This window comes from Gallinula chloropus (genome assembly GCF_964237585.1).
Source record: "Gallinula chloropus genome assembly, chromosome: 3".
NCBI lineage: Eukaryota > Metazoa > Chordata > Aves > Gruiformes > Rallidae > Gallinula > Gallinula chloropus.
In genome coordinates, this window is record NC_140087.1 from 62,055,089 (window position 1) to 62,071,811 (window position 16,723).

A 16,723-nucleotide genomic window follows, 5' to 3' on the forward strand; every position below is an offset into this window, starting at 1 on the left:
CTCTGTTTCTAACAGCGCAGCATATGGCTGCCTGCCCCGTGGCACAGGTGTGTGCTTGTGTTAGGCTGCTGTAACAGAGAGAGGCCCTGTGTGAGGCTGCCGTGTTGTAACCGTGCTGCAGAGCAGACAAAAACCTGAGATTTGTCAGGCCAGAAGCAGACCAGGGTGTCTCATGCCTGACTCAGTACCCACCATGTGGAGAATTTCGCTTCCCCTTCTTCTTACACATAGCTGGTGCAGTGGTTCGGGAGGGCTGCTTCTGAAGGCTGGTCTTACAGCCCCTTATTCCCCTTTCTGGGTAGGAGGGGGAAGAACACCCAAGTAGGAGAGCGAATAAGCCTATGAGCAGAATACTTCTGAGTACAGAGTGCCTCGGAGTAGCTCTGGGATTGTAGCATAGATGCTTTGATGCCATTTGAGAGAAAAGAGCACTTCTCAGAACCATTCTGAAGAAGTTAAAGTTGATTCTCCTTTGGTGTTACCAAGTAGTTGTCTAGAGAGAGGCCATCTGTTGATTGGGTTCCTTGACTTCTTCATACCGCCTAGTGAATTACTGGAGATCTGTGAACTCAGCCTGGACAAGATGGGTGCGGTGTTTGAAGACAGTAATGTTTATATGTTACATATGATGTACCAGGCCATGGGTGTCTGTCTCTACGTGCAGGACTGGGAAGGTGCGCTACGTTATGGGCAAAAAATTATCAGACCCTACAGGTAAATACGAGAGTCGTCTTTGTTGGGTGTTTTCTTGTGTGTGTGTGTGTGTGAGTGTGTGCTCTAATTCAGTAATCGGAATAATTAAGGCAAGTTTGGGCAGAGATCACTTCTCTCAGTATGTGTTGTATAAACACGCTACCTACCCATGACATCACTACTTGAAAAGGAATGTAATAACGCTGGCACAGGCTTTGTTACTGTCGAAATGTGGTCTGCAGTGTATAGCAGAAGGTGCCTCCGAAATCCTTGCTTTAAGTTCTCAAAATAAGTTTGTACATTGGGTGCTGTGCTCGTTCTGCTTAGCTGAACGCTGCTGTTACCATACCCTAAGCCTTATAAAGCCGACCTTTGCATTGCATCTGCAGCCAGCATTTTAAGGTAATGGAGGCCCAGACCCCGTTGCAGCCACCCTCCGCCCCATCCCAGTGCTTTCAGTCTGCAGCGGCAGCGCCGTGGTGGTGCCTGGGAGCAGAGCCCTGGCCCGACTGGGGCTGAGCGGCAGAGGGAGCTGGAGCCGAGCTCAGTGCGTGGGCTCAGGGGCTGTGGGTGCCCTCACACCCCTGGTCCCCGCTGCCCTGGAGCTGGGGGCGGGGGACAAGGTGCAGGCTGAAGCACGCAGCCTCTGCTGTGAGAAGTTGATGCTCTCTCTCCGATAAATGTTTCTGTGTTTTTACAGTAGTGGTCGCGTTCGTTAGAGCCCGCCAGTTACACACTGTTTCTGATCCTGCCATGAATTTCCCAAGCAGATTCTCAACTTGAGACGTGACTTTCTTGCCAGCTGGGGGGAGCGTAAGTAAAGCTCTCCCTTTGGAGCAGATGCCAACCTAAAGTCACAGATCACTTGGCAGAGAGCAGCGATACAAAGAAGGAGCCAACATTCCTCCCCGGGGGCTCAGTACTATTTATCTTCCCTGGGACTTGCCCAGCTTCTCTGGCTCCTGGCCTGGCATTCCAGGTCAGCTCTGCTGAACCGGACTCTGCTAGCTCAGTGCGTGCGAGTGCAGAATGGCGCTGCTGAGGGCCCCTCACTTTCCGTTAAAGACCAGCTATTGTGGAAAAGGCAGTTACTTCTGCGGGTGTAGGGTGGCTCCAAAAACTCGTAACAATGCAGGCTCTTTCTGTAGCTGGCGAGATTAAAACTAGTGGCAGAAAGTCATTGCCATCTGACAGCTGTTCACAGGCATATGGTGGTTTCAGTTCAATTCCCAATTGACAGGCGTCCCCATCCCAGACGCGATTGGCACTGACTCTTGGCAGTCCTGGCAGAGGGGATGAGCGGTGACTGGGCAGGGGCAAGAAGAGGCAGCGTCTTGTCCCCTGAGAGGGGTCTGGGAAAATGCTATGAAACTGCCAGGTTTAATAAAGCAGAGTTTCTTTCTCTCTTGCAGTAAACATTATCCCTCCTACTCCCTGAACGTTGCCTCCATGTGGCTGAAATTAGGGAGACTGTATATGGCACTGGAGAACAGGACGGCTGGAGTTAAAGCCCTGAAGAGGGTATTTATTTCCTGGTTTCTTCATTAATAATACCAGTTGGGGCATGGGATCATTGAAGCGCTGCGTGCTGCTCTGTCAGCAGGCCTGGCGCAGTAGGAAATGCACCATGTGTTCACAGATTTGGTTACTGGATTTTTGGCTGAGTTTGGATTTTTCCAAAGACACAGTATAGGTCTGTTCTCACATGCGAGGGGTCATACCTTTCCACACTCCTACTGCTGCAGCTGGAGTGAGCAGTGTACTTCAGTGCTTGCTGTAACGTTCTTCACTGAGCTAGAGCTGTACTAGCGTAACTGAAGCAGAACCCTAGCTCCCCTCAGTTCCTAGGTAAGGACAGAAAAAACGCTTGGCTCTTACAAAAGGCACACAGGGTTTCATTGAAATATCCAATTTCTAGGTCCAAGTTAAACCAGGCGTGCTTTTGGTGGTTATTTGTTCTGGAACCAATTGGGTTTTAAATAGCTGAAGGGAATTCAGTGCATCTGGCAATGCTGAAACGGGCAAGTACAGCGCTTGGGTTTGCAGTTCCCTTCACCCCTTTTTCTGAGGCTCTTCCTTATTCTTTAGGTTTTTATTCTTCTACGCTTTTGTTCCTCTGTACCATGTTTCTTGATTTTCTTCCCCTATTATTCTTGGACAGGAATTTAATTTAGTTTCTTAAGCACCAGTGCCTACTGTAGCACATAATGACCTGGTGTGGAATGTCACATGGAGTTTTCACCGGTTTTGGTGCTGGCAAGTTTCTAGCCAGCGAGCACAGAGCCACCCAGCCGCAGTGAAAGATACTACAAGAATATGTGCTCTGAAATTTAGCTGTTACCCAGTTTAAAATTAGCGTAGGTTTACCTTCACGGGGTGTTAAAGCTTTGACTAAAACTGGGATTTGTGCCAGTGGGACCAGGGGCTGGGGGTTGGGAGCTGGAGGTAGGTTTGTTGGCATAGTTAGCTTCCTAACACAAACATTTTCTAATGACTCACTTCCAAAAGCTGCCTGCAGGAACTGCCCCAAGTTATCCCAGCCCCTGATGGTTGGAATTTAGTGGAAAAAACAAAGCCATTGTTCTCTGTCAGATTGCAAGTGGCTGGTCCCAGCCAGCCCTCCTTTCTGCTTTTGTGCAGGAGGGGGAATGGAGTCATTTCTCGCTGCTGCTGAGGTGGAACCAAAGCCTCGTGTTGCACTGGCTCACCTTAACAAACAGAAGAGCATCATTTAATAGTTTCCTGAGGAGAGAAGGACTGAAGGCTCTGAGTGTTAGGATGCTGCAAGTTCTTCCTTGAGCTTAGCACTGTGGTCTTTAAATATTCTTAGACTTACTCCGGACTTGGTTCTCTCAGTCTTGCCTACTGCTGCCTTTTATTTGGGGCCACTGCTGTCCTTCCCCCACATAGGAAACATTGCCTCTACGTCTACTCTACAATGCAGCGTGGATAAGGGCAGGAAAGCGCAAGTGATTTTAGCTGCCCAAACCATACACTCTGAGGAGCAGAGTAGGCTGGAGGTGAGAGGGGGGTTGGCACAGTGGTGATAGGATTGACAGCATCTGGCTTTTACCTCCCTGGTTGCCCAAGCAGACTGCTTCCTTGGTAGAGCAGTGGTAGCCCCTGGAACCGGTGGAGGGTTTACAGAACCAAGGCTGAAACGCCTTAAGGCAACTTCTGCAGTGGGCCAGCTCCTCTGACAGCTGAAGGATAAATCGGTGGGAACAGAGCTCCATCTGATACCGGTTAAGTCCTCTGCCAGAATATTACCCACCCCAGGTGCAGTTTTCTGTCCCGGAGCTGGTTGCATTCAAAGTAGTTTTGTCAGGAATATCATCTAAAAGGTGCTTTGGGATCCTTTAAGATGAAAGATGTATTCTCTGAATGTAAAACCTTTATTACTTAGTTTTGAATTTCATTTTATTTCCTACTGGGTTTATGACTACAAGGGGACAAAAAGTAGCTAGAGGTGTCAGACTGTTTCAAACCTCTAAAGAGAGTATTTATAGCCTGGTGTTATGTGTGAATCAATTGTGTGAATATTTTTTTTCTTTTCATAGGCAATTGCTATCATGGAAGTAGCACACGGGAAAGATCATCCATACATTTCAGAGATCAAAAAGGAATTAGAGGACCACTGAGCCTTTGAATCTATGCAATCCTTCAAACCTTTATTTAAAAAGCCTTGTTATGGAAACCTTCAGGAGCGCTTTGATAAGCTGTAGAGTATGAACACAGTTCTGTCCTATAATTGGAATGACAAACACACTTAGGCCTCGCAAAATGTTCCTACCTTCCACACAGCTACAATTGCCTTTTTTCCTTTTTTTTTCTTTTTTTTTTTAAGGAAGCATCCACAGGTTCTTAAAGGTTATGCCTTTTGGCAGCTCTCCTGCAAAAATGGCCTTTTTTTTTTCTTCATGGATTTTAATGTTTATCTTATTTGTGTCAAGTAAATAAAGTGGTCTTGACCCCTCTTGATTCCACCTGTCCATTTGCATGAGTGCAGTAGTTTTATGGCATCTACTTTTGCCTAAGTCATTTCACTTGGTCCGCAAGTGAATGCGCAAAGGCTGCAGATGTTTTGTTTGCTTTAGTATCCAGGTCCTCTTTTCACAGATCATGTTTGTTTGCAGTGGCTTACCTGAGGGAAAGGGGGTGGTGCATTCTGTAAAGGAAAGCTACACGTGTTCCCTCAGCCAGGTAACCTGTGGGGAGTCATCCTAGTAAGCACCTAGAGTTCAGTCATACTGGGAATGCTGGCACCTCTGTGGGCGCTGAAAGGCTTGCCCAAGACATGAGTTGCGCAGCTGCCGGCTTTGTCATCCCCTTTGCGAGTTAGAGTGAATTTATTGTGGGGGAGAGCTCATATTTCCTTGTAGTCATACCTTTGTCTCCAGCAAATTAAAACTATTCCATTAATACATTAACAGTTAGTTCAGATAGAGGAAGAACTTCTGAAGTTGAGGGTTTTTTTCTCCATCTCAATCAATGGCAGGAGCTTGCTTTTAAGGATGGGGAAGGAAAAGGAGGGAGAATAGGTGCTGGAAGTACACACCCACAAGTTGAAATACATTCCACAACATATCTACATGACCATTATTTACAAGCTGTGAAAGCTGTAAGGTATGAGGAAAGATCACATCACTCACCATTAAGAGCTTCATTGTATTTTCATTCTTGTAGGCACTGCTCTGAAAACAAAACTGCTAGAAAGTGAGGTCTTGTCAGCCTGTTTTGCTGACAGCGTGCAGTGTGCTCTGGCCAGAGTGTGCTGGAGTACGTAAAACTGCACCACATCTTAGGCGTCCAGCATGCCAAAGGCACTTAGCTACAGCCAAGCCAAGGCAGAGGGCACCAGCTGATGCCTTGCTTGGGGCAGAGTGGCTGGAGAGCTCCCTGGAGGAAAAGGACCTGGGGGTGTTAGTGGACAGCCAGCTGAACATGAGCTGTCAGTGTGCCCAGGTGGCCAAGAAGGCCAACAGTGTGCTGGCCTGTATCAAGAATAGTGTGGCCCGCAGGAGTAGGGAAGTGATAGCTCTGTTATACTCAGCTCTGGTAGGCTGCATCTTGAATACTGTGTTCAGTTTTGGGCCCCCAATACAAGGAGGATGTTGAGGTGCTGGAGTGTGTCTAGTGAAGGGCAGTGAAGCTGATGAAGGGTTTGGAGCACAGGTCCTATGAGGAACAACTGAGGGAGCTGGGGCTTTTTAGTCTTAAGGTCTCCCAACATCCTCCTTTTCTTATCGCTCTCTACAACTACCTGCAAGGAGGGTGTAGAGAGGTGGGGCGTCAGTCTCTTCTCTCAGGTAACAAGCGATAGGATGAGGAGAAATGGTTTCAAATTGCACCGGGGAGATTTAGGTTAGATATCAGGAAGCATTTCTTTACTGAAAGGGTAGTCAAGTATTGGATCAGGCTGCCCAGGTAAGTGCTTGGGGACATGGTCCAGAGGTGGACTAGGCAGGGTTGGGCTGTGGCTGGATTCTGATCTTAAAGGTCTTTTCCAACCTAAGTGATTCTATGAGTCTATTGTTATCTAAACATTATCTTATCAAGCAGCCCCTGGCCTAGGGAAGCCATCCTTCACGACAGGAGGGCTGGCCAGAGCCCAGACTAGACTTCAGCACCGGAGGATTCGTTAGCCCGGTGTGCGCTGCAGCAGGAGCCTCACTGCTGTGAAAATAGGATTACTGTTTACAGAAGGTCCTTCAAAACTCACTGGCCTTGCCCTGCCATTTAACATAGGAAACCAACATAAACACAACAAGAACCTTAAGTTGGTTCAGGAAACAACCAAAGAATAGTTTTCCTTGAAAAAAATGGTTTATTGTATACTGTGAATATGAAGGACAGCCTTACCAAAAACCTTAGTGACGGGAGGCACTCTCGGATTTGCAAAAGCGTATAAGAAACTATTTACACAAAGGCAGTGAAAGGGGTAAAAAAAATATTGCAGTCAATTAATGCTGAATAGAAATTTATAAAAAGGAAAGGAAAAGGAACAGTGCAAAAATACTGTCAAAAGTAATCAGTTCTATACACAAGATAAAACTGACAAGCATAAGCTTATGGACTGATACGAATAATACATTAGAATATAAAATAGCATGCATAGATTATTTTTTTTAAAGGCTTTTAGTGGCATAGAACAGTTCTGCCATTCAGCCCTGTGGGGGGGATGGGGGACACACACAAAACTGCTGTCTCATTTCTCTACAGACTGTGCACGTACGCTGTGGTGGTGAGATCTGGATCACTGTTTTGTGCTAAATGGCCGCGTACGGCATTACAGAAGGAATACAACAGGGAGCATCAAAATACTGAAGTAAAACAGGACAGTAAAATCCAGCGACATAAAACTTACTTAAACATGTTATTTCACTTAACACATGTCCCACAGAACTCTATAAGGGAATATTACAGTCATCTGCATGTGTAAACTTGTTTCCTTTGTAAAATAGCCAAAAAAAGGTACTTTACTAATGAGGAAAACATGTTTTCCATATGGAGCAATCTCACCAGGATAAGCATTCTATTAACAGTGTTTCTGGCACTAAAGATTTGTTTTCTTTCAAAAACCGAGTAGCAGCAAGAAAATACTTTCATGTAACATACACAAAAAGGAAGACCTTATAGACATAATGTAGAATGAAGTTGTGGAACTCACCCACCCAGGCCATTGTGAAGGCCAGAGGAATAAACAGGTTCTACAGAACAGGTACTATGATCCATGGGAGATGGATCCATCAGTAGTTATTAAACACAGTGAGCGGACTGCGATGTCCCCCTGAGGAAGGCTTGGTGCCAACTGTGCTGAGGGCCTGAGCACTCACTTCCAGCTGCATTCCTGTTTCTTTCTGCAGTGTTAACTACTAGCCACTAGCCTCCAGCCTGCCATGGACACAGTTTGTGGGAAGCCTTCCTCACTTCTATCCTGCCTGTCTCATCAGGGAACACCATCCCTGAAATAGCTAGAGAGCTGGGTGTCCAAAACACCTGAGTCCTTTACCCAGGCAGTTTGGAAGAGTAAAAGCCTTCAGCACTGTATTCATTTCAGGGATGAGCAGAAGCATTCAGCTTTCCCTTCCTGATACGTAGCTGGGGCTCTTCAGTGGAGACTGCTGTTGAGAGCCCTGGCATCCAGTTCCCCCTCCCCAGGCAAAGCCCTGCTGGTGTAGCACATGGGAAACTCCTGGGGAGGGTGCACACAGGGTGTAAGCAACGAAACCTTGAGGAAACACCAGCTGAAAAATGGCTGAGATGAACAGAGGCAATTGTAGGCCAAGCTGCTTGAAAAACACTGACAACATTTATTTACCTTAAATATGTATACAAACACCAATATTTCTGACCTGTGCGCTGAACCCTTTTCAGAATCTAACCCTAGTTTCTCTGGTTATTCACCCAGCAACCCACTGTTCCCTTCCTCAGACCACAATCCCTGCAAGCCAGGGCTGCAGGCAGCTGCGCGTCAAACATCCTCCTCTCTCAAAATCTCAGATGGCTCCAACAGCACCAGATTTCTACAAGAGAACCTCTCTAGAATGCTAAGAATGAGCTGGGGACAACTGCTTTTGGGGTTTGGACTTGCAGCCTTTCTCCTGCTGCCGTCAAAACACATCTCTGAACTCCCTGTGACCTGGACTAAACAGCAGCATATTTCCATTCATTTTTAGGGAGGGGTGGACAAACGATGTTTTCAGGCTGTGCTTCCCCCTCAAGCTCAGTTCTGTGTGCTTGCTCCTGCAGCATGCTGCATCCTTCATTTCATGCCATGCATGCCCCCAGCTCTCTGGCTGCAAAGCACTCTGTTTTTTCACAAGGAGTGGCAAGATCTAACTCTGACCTCACAGTGATGCAGGAGAGCTGCCGCAGCAGGTGCCAGCCATGGTGATGCTTCATCTTCTGAGTCCACAGTTCACCAACTGTTAAGAGACTGACAACGCTAATTCAGTTGTCATCTCCTCCCAGGAGACCCGGGCAAGCCGGCTGCTGAGCACGCAGCACGGGCAGGAGAGGCTGAATTTCCCCAGTAGGTTTGCAGCTGCAGGCGAGTCCATGATCACCCAACAGCATTTATTTTGGAGTCACTGAGGACTACACAGACGTAGCAACTATCGCATCCAAAACTAATGTATTAGCTTGAAACAACCCTCTCTGTTGAGGCACTGACACTCACTCATTCTTTCCCAAGCTATGCTTTGCCATTTGCATTTCTGCCTGTTTACAAGAAAGTAATTAAATAAAAAAAAAAGCTCTTTAAACCATGCAAATACTTAATAATATTTGTAGCTGAGGCAGCTGATTTAAATAAGCGGAACAGAAACGTCCTTCACTATACTTTGCATAAGGGACTACGTGAGCAATAGGTTGAGTGAGGTCTCACAGCTCTGACTCCTGCCAGCTGAAACCAGTTTAGGGAAAAGGTATTCCCAGTAAGGCAGAGTCCCATTTAGGGTCCTTCTGTACCTACACAGGAGAGAGTTTGGGGGATCAAGCTTCATCTTTCCTTGGGTAATGAAGGACTGGAGGTTCCAGGGCAGGCCTGGGGAGGAACTGCAACAAGCAGGACCTGAGCAGTTGATGTCGACCTTCCTCCAACGCAGCCTGTGGAGGAGGGAAACGGGACACCTACAGCACTGAACAGCATCACGACTCGGCTGTCATCTTCCCCATCATCCCCAAAGGTTGCCTTTGGGGCTGGCAACCTCAATACTATGGTTGGTAAGACGTTGAAGAAAAAAAGGGGGGTTAAATTGCAAAATTAAACAGGTTAATTGTGCACAGAAAGGAAACCACTCACAATAGATTCCCAAGGCCCACTTGCTTATCCAAGATCTCTCAGAGTCTAGGAGCATAGGCTAAACGTGCCAGGCTGCAATGTGGGCACCTGGGGAGAAGCTGCCTGCATCAAGCATTTTAAGATGCAGCTCCATGCACTGATGATGCATCTTTGCAAGATGCTCAGTCCAGACTTCACGTGGATGGAACTGGTCTCTTAGAACTACCCACTGCCATGCTTTGATGTCAAAAATCCCTGGCCCATGCAAGGCAGCAGACAACAACTCCAGGGTGTCCTTTTCTACTTGGGGACTCTGCTCCTAAAGCCTGCAGGACGCAAACTAGACACCACTGTTGCTTTAAGTTTCACGTGCTCATCCCTGCTATGACTAAGGAAGTTGGATGCAAAGTGCATTTTCCTGTCACACCCTAAAGGTTAGGAAACACGTCCTGAGCCATTTAGGCCTGATAAAATGACAACAGGCTCAAAGTCAGAAGGTTCAGTTTTTCCCCCTACAAAACCATCATGTTTCGATCATAAACCACCGCTGTGCCAAGGTTTGGTTGTGTGCTGGGGAGGCAGGGAACCTCTGAAGGCACGCACCAGCCCAATTCACTTATGACACGAGCAGATCTAGTCAAGATAAAATCCAGCAGGAAAAAATACATTGAAGTCAGATGAAAGGAAAAGTTTAAAATGGCCATTCTTTGACAACACAAGGGAAAAAGTGAGTCACATCGGCCTCTATCTGCCATACCGGCCACGGCAGGTGCTAATTGGGAATGACTGTTTACTATGTGGCCACTTATTTGGCTCATTAATAGGCACTGACTTAATTTGGAAAGGATTTTCGGTGTCATTTTGTAATTAATATTTTTCTAAGACGCCTATATGCTGCATCCTTGCACTAAACACATTTGCTTCATTTCCTTCCTTTGAGACACAGCTCCCTGCATTCTCTCACACACTCACTGCGGAAACAGCAGCACACACGTTTCAGCCAAGAAGAGCTGAATAATAAGACACAGGAACAGATTCTCTTCCCTCCTGATTTTCTACTTCTCACGTCCAAGTGGAGCAATGGGACTTGACAGCTCCGAGTTCAAACTTAATTCATCATTAGGAAATTATTCAAAAAGCTATAACGAGATAACTAATTTAATACACTTTGCTTCAAGGTTTATTCCTTGGCTGGCTTCCCAGATATAAAGCGTCTCTGTACAATTATCATGCAGATGCTGCCGAAAAGACTTTAAATGGTTGCTGCTAATTTAACAGGAGATACGTTGGCATCGGCAGAAGGAATTAGAGGAAAACTCAAGCTGACTGAAAACTCAAATGATCCCTAAAAGGAACATGGTCGAGATTCTGCAGCCACGTAACTCCTCGCTGTCTGTTGGTAGCTACAGATCACCAGAACCTTTGCTGCCTGACGGCTGTATTGCACACTACCAAGGAGCACAGCGCAGCTTTAAGTACATGTAAGAAATACTCTGTTCCAGAGCCTGTGCCTAAGCTCCCACTGATTTTAGTGAAAGGCAGCTAGCAGCATAGGTGCTGAAGTTGAAAGTGCCGGTAGCCTTAGGGCTTCAGAGGTGGGATGCAACAGAAAAGCAGTAATAGGACTAAATGATGACATTTCTCTGGAAAAGGGATACCAGGACAGATAATGGCACAGTGACAGAATAACTGCTTTGCATCAAGTGCTCTGAGGACTGCAAAATCTCCACCCTTGGGGATTTCTGAAGCTGGACATGACCCTGAGCAAGCCAAGAGGTTAACCATGAGCCAGCAATATACCCTCGTGGCCAAGAAAGCCAGAGGCATCCCTGGGTGTATTAAGTGTTGTCAGCAGGTCAAGGGATGTTCACCTCCCCCTACTCCGCCCTGATGAGACCTCATCTGGAATATTGTGTGCCATTCTGGGCTCCCCAGTTCCAGAAGGACAGGCAGTTACTGGAGAGAGTACAAAAAAGGGCTATGAAGATGATGAGAGGACTGGAACATCTCACTTGCGAAGAGAGGCTGAGGGACTCAGGACTTTTTAGCCTAGAGAAGACTGAGAGGGGATCTTACCAACGCTTATAAATACTTGAGGGGTGGGTGTCAGGAGGATGGGGTCAGTCTTTTTTCAGTGGTGCCCAGTGACAGGACAAGCCACAGTGGGCACAAACCTGAATGTAGGATGTTCCACCTGAACTTGAGGAGGAAATTCTTTACTGTGAGGGTAGCAGAGCACTGGAACAGGCTGCCCAGAGAGGCTGTGAGCTCTCCATCTGTGGAGACATTCAAAACCTGCCTGAATGCTGCCCTGTGCAGCCTGTTCTAGGTGATCCTGCTCTGGCACGGGGGTTGGACTAGATGTTCTCCAGAGGTCCCTTCCAACCCTGATCATTCTGTGACTTAAATTTAGCTCTGGGATGGGAGCAGAGACCTCCAGGGCTCCTCCCCAGCCTGATCCATTCTGTGATCTGACAGTGTTGCTGAGTCGAAGCATGGCCAGACCACCTGCAGGAGGGTGTCACTGTGCAGAGCTGGGAAAGAGGAGTTGGTGTGAGCAGGGGACAGTGCAGGGACCAGAAATAACAGTGTGGGAGCCCCACCACAACCCACATTTTTTTTTTTCCCCTTTAGATTTTTTGAAGCTACAATGGCTCTCTCTAAGTAATGAAGTAAATGCTGCCCTGTGCACACACAGTGTAAGTTGCAACGGGATTTAGTCCAGTGAAATAAACCATTTGCAGAAAGGAATAGGTGCTAAACTGTGCAGAACAGCTACCCAGTGCTGAGGGACTGAGGATGAGGGAGACACAGGAGGACAGGTCTCACTGCTGAGAAGCTTCTAGGACACGTGGATTTTTTTCTTAGCTCTGCCATAGTTTGATTGTTGGCCTGAGACAAACTGGTTAAGAATTTGCACCGTAGTAGCACTGCGGAGGAGGTTTGTTTCCCTCTTCTGTTCTGACTCTTCAGGCAAGGACTGTTTCTCCTTTATGTATTTATACAACACCCCCCTAATCTTAACTGCAACCCCTGAACACTACCCAGGATGAAATAGTAATAATCAATAGGAGGAAGAATCCAAAGCGGCCAGGCAAAGCAGACGGATGACGGGTGCAATTTAATATAAAAGCAGCCTAATAAAGGGAAGTTTGCCAGCACCAAAAGGAAGAGTGCTCCACCTGCTCATCAACCACAAGACAGTGATGGGGGAAGAACCAAGACAGCCTCTGAGCTAACGCTCTCAAGTCACTATTTGGAGAACTCAGATATGGAGGAAAGACCATATTGATATTTTGACAACCTTCAAGTGAGTAGAAAGTACAATGATTACAATCCTGAAGGCAATTGCTCACATGTGAAACTAAGGCAACTGGAGACACCCAACTTAAATGAGATTCCTTTTCTATGGGAGGTGAGCCTCATGGCAGTGAAACTTGTACTGTAACTCACGAGAAGGTGCTGGAGGTGAGGGGCTCTGTTCAGCTACATTTATAGTTGAGTTTCTTCTGCTGTTCAACCCACATCCCAGAAGTTACCAGAAAGACTCCTTCATTTGGTGACTTCAGCCTGCTCTGGGACACCGTGCTTCCCCTGAACTGCTTCATCCCTCATGGATCCCTTCACAGATCCCAGGCAGTATCAAAGGCCTCCTTTAAAAGAGCCAATATTGCTTTTCTCAAGGACTAATCTAAACCCATAATTCTTGTGGAACTCTCTGCCTTCACAATGGCCTGTGTGTGAGCCTTCCAGAACGCACTCTGCTGCATGTGCAGAGGCTCAGGTCTCCCCACCCAGGACCATGTCCCCTCAGCTTCCACTTGTACAGAGCTCTAGCTCACATCTAGCAGCTCTGGGTTTTTTTTACCATGGAAGCCACACACCTGGGTCCAAAATGCTCTTGTGTGAGAGAAAGCCCATGGCTGAGTAACTGTTCATTTGGAAGCTGTATAGCAAAATAAAAGCCAGTAAACTACCTTTACAGAAGATTGCTTTCCTTATGGACATGTTACAATGCAGACCAGTCATGTCAAATGTGGTTCAGTTTGAAGGTTGCTATAAGTTTTACACACTATTAAAGTAATTCACAAGTTATTCCAAGAAAAATAAATTATATCTTGTATAAAATAATCCACGGGAGACTCTAGTAAAGAACAATCATTCCTTACTTTCCAGACAACTTTAAAAAGTGCAATGTATGCACACAGTGTTGTCAAGGCAGTTCCCCTCGTTCAACAGCAAGGTTCAAGTCAGATCCACAAAGCTGGGTCTGGGATGGTCGAAGAGATTAAATAAGTCTGGAGTTTTGCAGGAACTGGATGAGCACTTGATAGACAAACTTGTACTGGGCTATGGTCTGGATCATAAACATTCTCTGCTCCCGCAGGTGCCTCAGCATCACAGGAACATCCATTTTCTGCAAAGCAAAGAAAGAAAAGCACAAGGATGTCAGTTCCTGAAATCACACAATCACCATCTCAACCATCAGTTACCTGACACAGGAGGTTTTCCCCCACTGACTTTCATTTCTAGGAGTATTACAGCAGCATACAGGTTGCTGTGCATCCAGTGCTTTCCCCACCGAAGCTTATGGGAATGTCTTCACTGATGTAAGGAGCAGGCAACCAAAGATGTGTCTTCCAGTTGTGCACCACTGATTACCCCTCAGCGGATTGTCAAGTGAACATGGAATAAAGGGCTGCTTCTCTTTGGAGTTTTCTTATGCTTCAACGTACCTGTTTTCAACTCAGCAGGACAAACCCAACATGTTGTACTTTCTCAGGTTAAAGGCTAGATGTATATTCTGGAAGGTCTAGTACAAACCTTAAAGCAGCCAAGATTCTATAGATCAGCTCAGACCCTACCACTGAGTACATCAACAGGCCCCATGGCCGCTCGCACGCTGCGCTCTGATCCGTGCTCAGACAGAGTCTTAGAGGGAGGATCTGAGAGATTCTTCAAACGGCAAACAGGCATCAGGATCTTAAGAACAAAGGTTCCTTGGACAAAAACAAAAGTGCAGACAAACACAGTGACCCTGCCACTAAAAAAGAAGGGAACTCACTGCCACCCAATGATCCAGAAAGTCTGACACCTGACCTCCCACAGCCAAGTCTATGCTAGCAAGCAATGCTCCAGAAGAAATACATCTGTGAAGTGCAACAAGGATCCAAATACATGTTGCACAGACTCCAGGCCTTGGTCTGTCACCATCTACTGAACCTCCACTAGCAGCTGTGACACAAGGTGCTCTCCAAGGGACCATCTTTCAGCTTGGTTTCATGCAAAAGAAATTCACTCGCGTGCCCTGAAAGCACTCTGCCCAGTAAGGGAGAACGAGTCTGGAGATGCCCTGTGAAAGAACATCCCAAACCCCACTCAGCACACTGAGGCCCATATATCCTGCAATGATCTGACTCAAAAAACAAATCAGCTGTGTGAAACAGAGGCCTGGGAGGTAAAGTGTTACAAATCACTGTGAGCTTCATTAGGTGTTACCATCGCATCATCAACATTTGGGAAGCAACCAACCTATGATGTTGTTATGTTTTACCTGTTAGAACAGACACACAAGGAGCTACTCAGAAGCCACTGATCCACAAAGCTTGGCCTGCCCACTCAAATTCAGAGGTCACATAATAGGACCCAAGATGAGGGATACAAACTTCCTAGAACAGCAGTAAATACAAGCACTAAGATACAGGGAAGCTCTGGAGCAGTTCAGGGTGCACAGCTGAAGAACAGTTACTCTATCAGGCCACACAAATTGTACCTCCAATACCAGTTTGCCACCCCAGAAACACAAAGGACAAAGGAACTCAGTCTTTTGACTGAGGTGAGGAACGTTATGAGCACAATGACAAAGAACAGAGAAACAAGATTGCTGCTAACACTTTGAGGCATGACTGAGTGTGGTGTCTGCTTCCATGCACACTGGAAGTTTTCTGGAACATTTAAACTCACACTGTGTATCAATTTCTGTCATTACATATAATAGGCAGAGTCTCCAGACTGTGCAAACAAGCCCTGACTCAGGCTGTCACTTTCTGGGCCACGCACCCCTACAAGCTGTACTAAAAGGACGTCTCTACAGAGTCATCAACCGTAAAGACCTGTGATGAGTAATGGCATATTATCTTCAAATGGGTGCAAAGGAAAGCGCAAGCTCCTTCCCCTTAACTCGGCTAACTTGGAGAAAGCCTCCCCGTGGACTCGGTTGCTTACAAAAGCCACACAGTCCTTGCTGGGCAGAGTCACGCGGAACCTGATCTCACCTCAACAGCCGCAACAAAAATGCAGGCCAGCTTTGACCTGCACACCATGGCCCCTCTCAGCAGTTCCGTGCTTGACAGCTCATTGATTTTTACTGGGCACACAGCAATCCACACACCTCCTCAGAATGGATTAAGCTTTGACTTAATCTCAGAAATGAAAGAAAAACTCATCCTGCCTATTTGACCTCCTATTTGTAGTTAATGCTTTACTCCAGGTAAGAGGTGTCTTCAAACTCGCCTTCAAGACAAGGCACATGTCAAGAAGAGGCATGATGTTTGCTAAGGTAGCATTTGCAAAAAGAACAAACAAAAATGTAACTCATTTCTGACTCCCAACCTAGAGGATGTCTCCTATGAAAACTCACTGCAGCTGCAGTCATGAGTTGTTAGTGTCCCAGTGCCAAGGTCAAACTATAACTCGGTAGAGCAGGATCTCAATTACTTTTCTGTTCTACGTGTCTACAATGGTAAAAGTGTAATGATGTGACATGTTACTTACTATACAGCAAGTTACTGAAACTCTATCCCTGCAACAAGATACTTGGCTTCAGACTCATCCAATAGGCACGGTGACCACAGCTGTACAGGGTTTCATTAAACATGGCTTTTTACCTAAACCTGAAACCTCAAAATCAAGAGTTCTGGTTTTAGTTCCAGCCCTGCTGCAGACTTTCCAAGACAGTCTGTATCAGTGCTGTCAGCCTCTCTCCCCCTTTTTTTTACCTTTTATCACTAAAAGGTTACCACTAATAAATCTACTTGCTAGGACGCTTCTGAAGAAATCAGCCAGTTCATCAGACTAAAGCATTTGAAGTATTAAGTAATTTCATTTCAGGGAAAAAAGGCAATTATCCCGACTCAAAACAAACCAGTAAGACTGCTGCATGAAAAGGAACCCTCCCTTGCGCAGAACGCCACATCTGTCACAAAGTGAAAACATACTGCTTTGCTAATAACAAAATGTTATGAT

The 16,723-nt window shown here is 46.4% G+C and overlaps 2 protein-coding genes across 2 annotated transcripts in view; one reads left to right on the forward strand and one right to left on the reverse strand.

Annotated features, from left to right (window-relative positions):
• SMYD2 (SET and MYND domain containing 2) overlaps positions 1–4,662 on the forward strand; it is a 30,582-nt gene extending 25,920 nt beyond the window's left edge. Inside the window, exons 10-12 of the mRNA XM_084261544.1 lie at positions 540–714; positions 2,106–2,214; positions 4,254–4,662. Coding sequence (XP_084117670.1) covers positions 540–714; positions 2,106–2,214; positions 4,254–4,334 — 365 coding nt within the window. The 3' untranslated portion in view covers positions 4,335–4,662. The remainder of the gene's footprint in view (positions 1–539; positions 715–2,105; positions 2,215–4,253) is intronic.
• A 9,104-nt stretch (positions 4,663–13,766) lies between these two features.
• Positions 13,767–16,723, reverse strand: part of PTPN14 (protein tyrosine phosphatase non-receptor type 14) — a gene marked incomplete at both ends in the record, with an annotated part of 69,549 nt that continues 66,592 nt past the window's right edge. The window contains one exon of the mRNA XM_084262157.1: positions 13,767–13,895. Within this exon, the coding sequence (XP_084118283.1) occupies positions 13,767–13,895 (129 nt within the window). The remainder of the gene's footprint in view (positions 13,896–16,723) is intronic.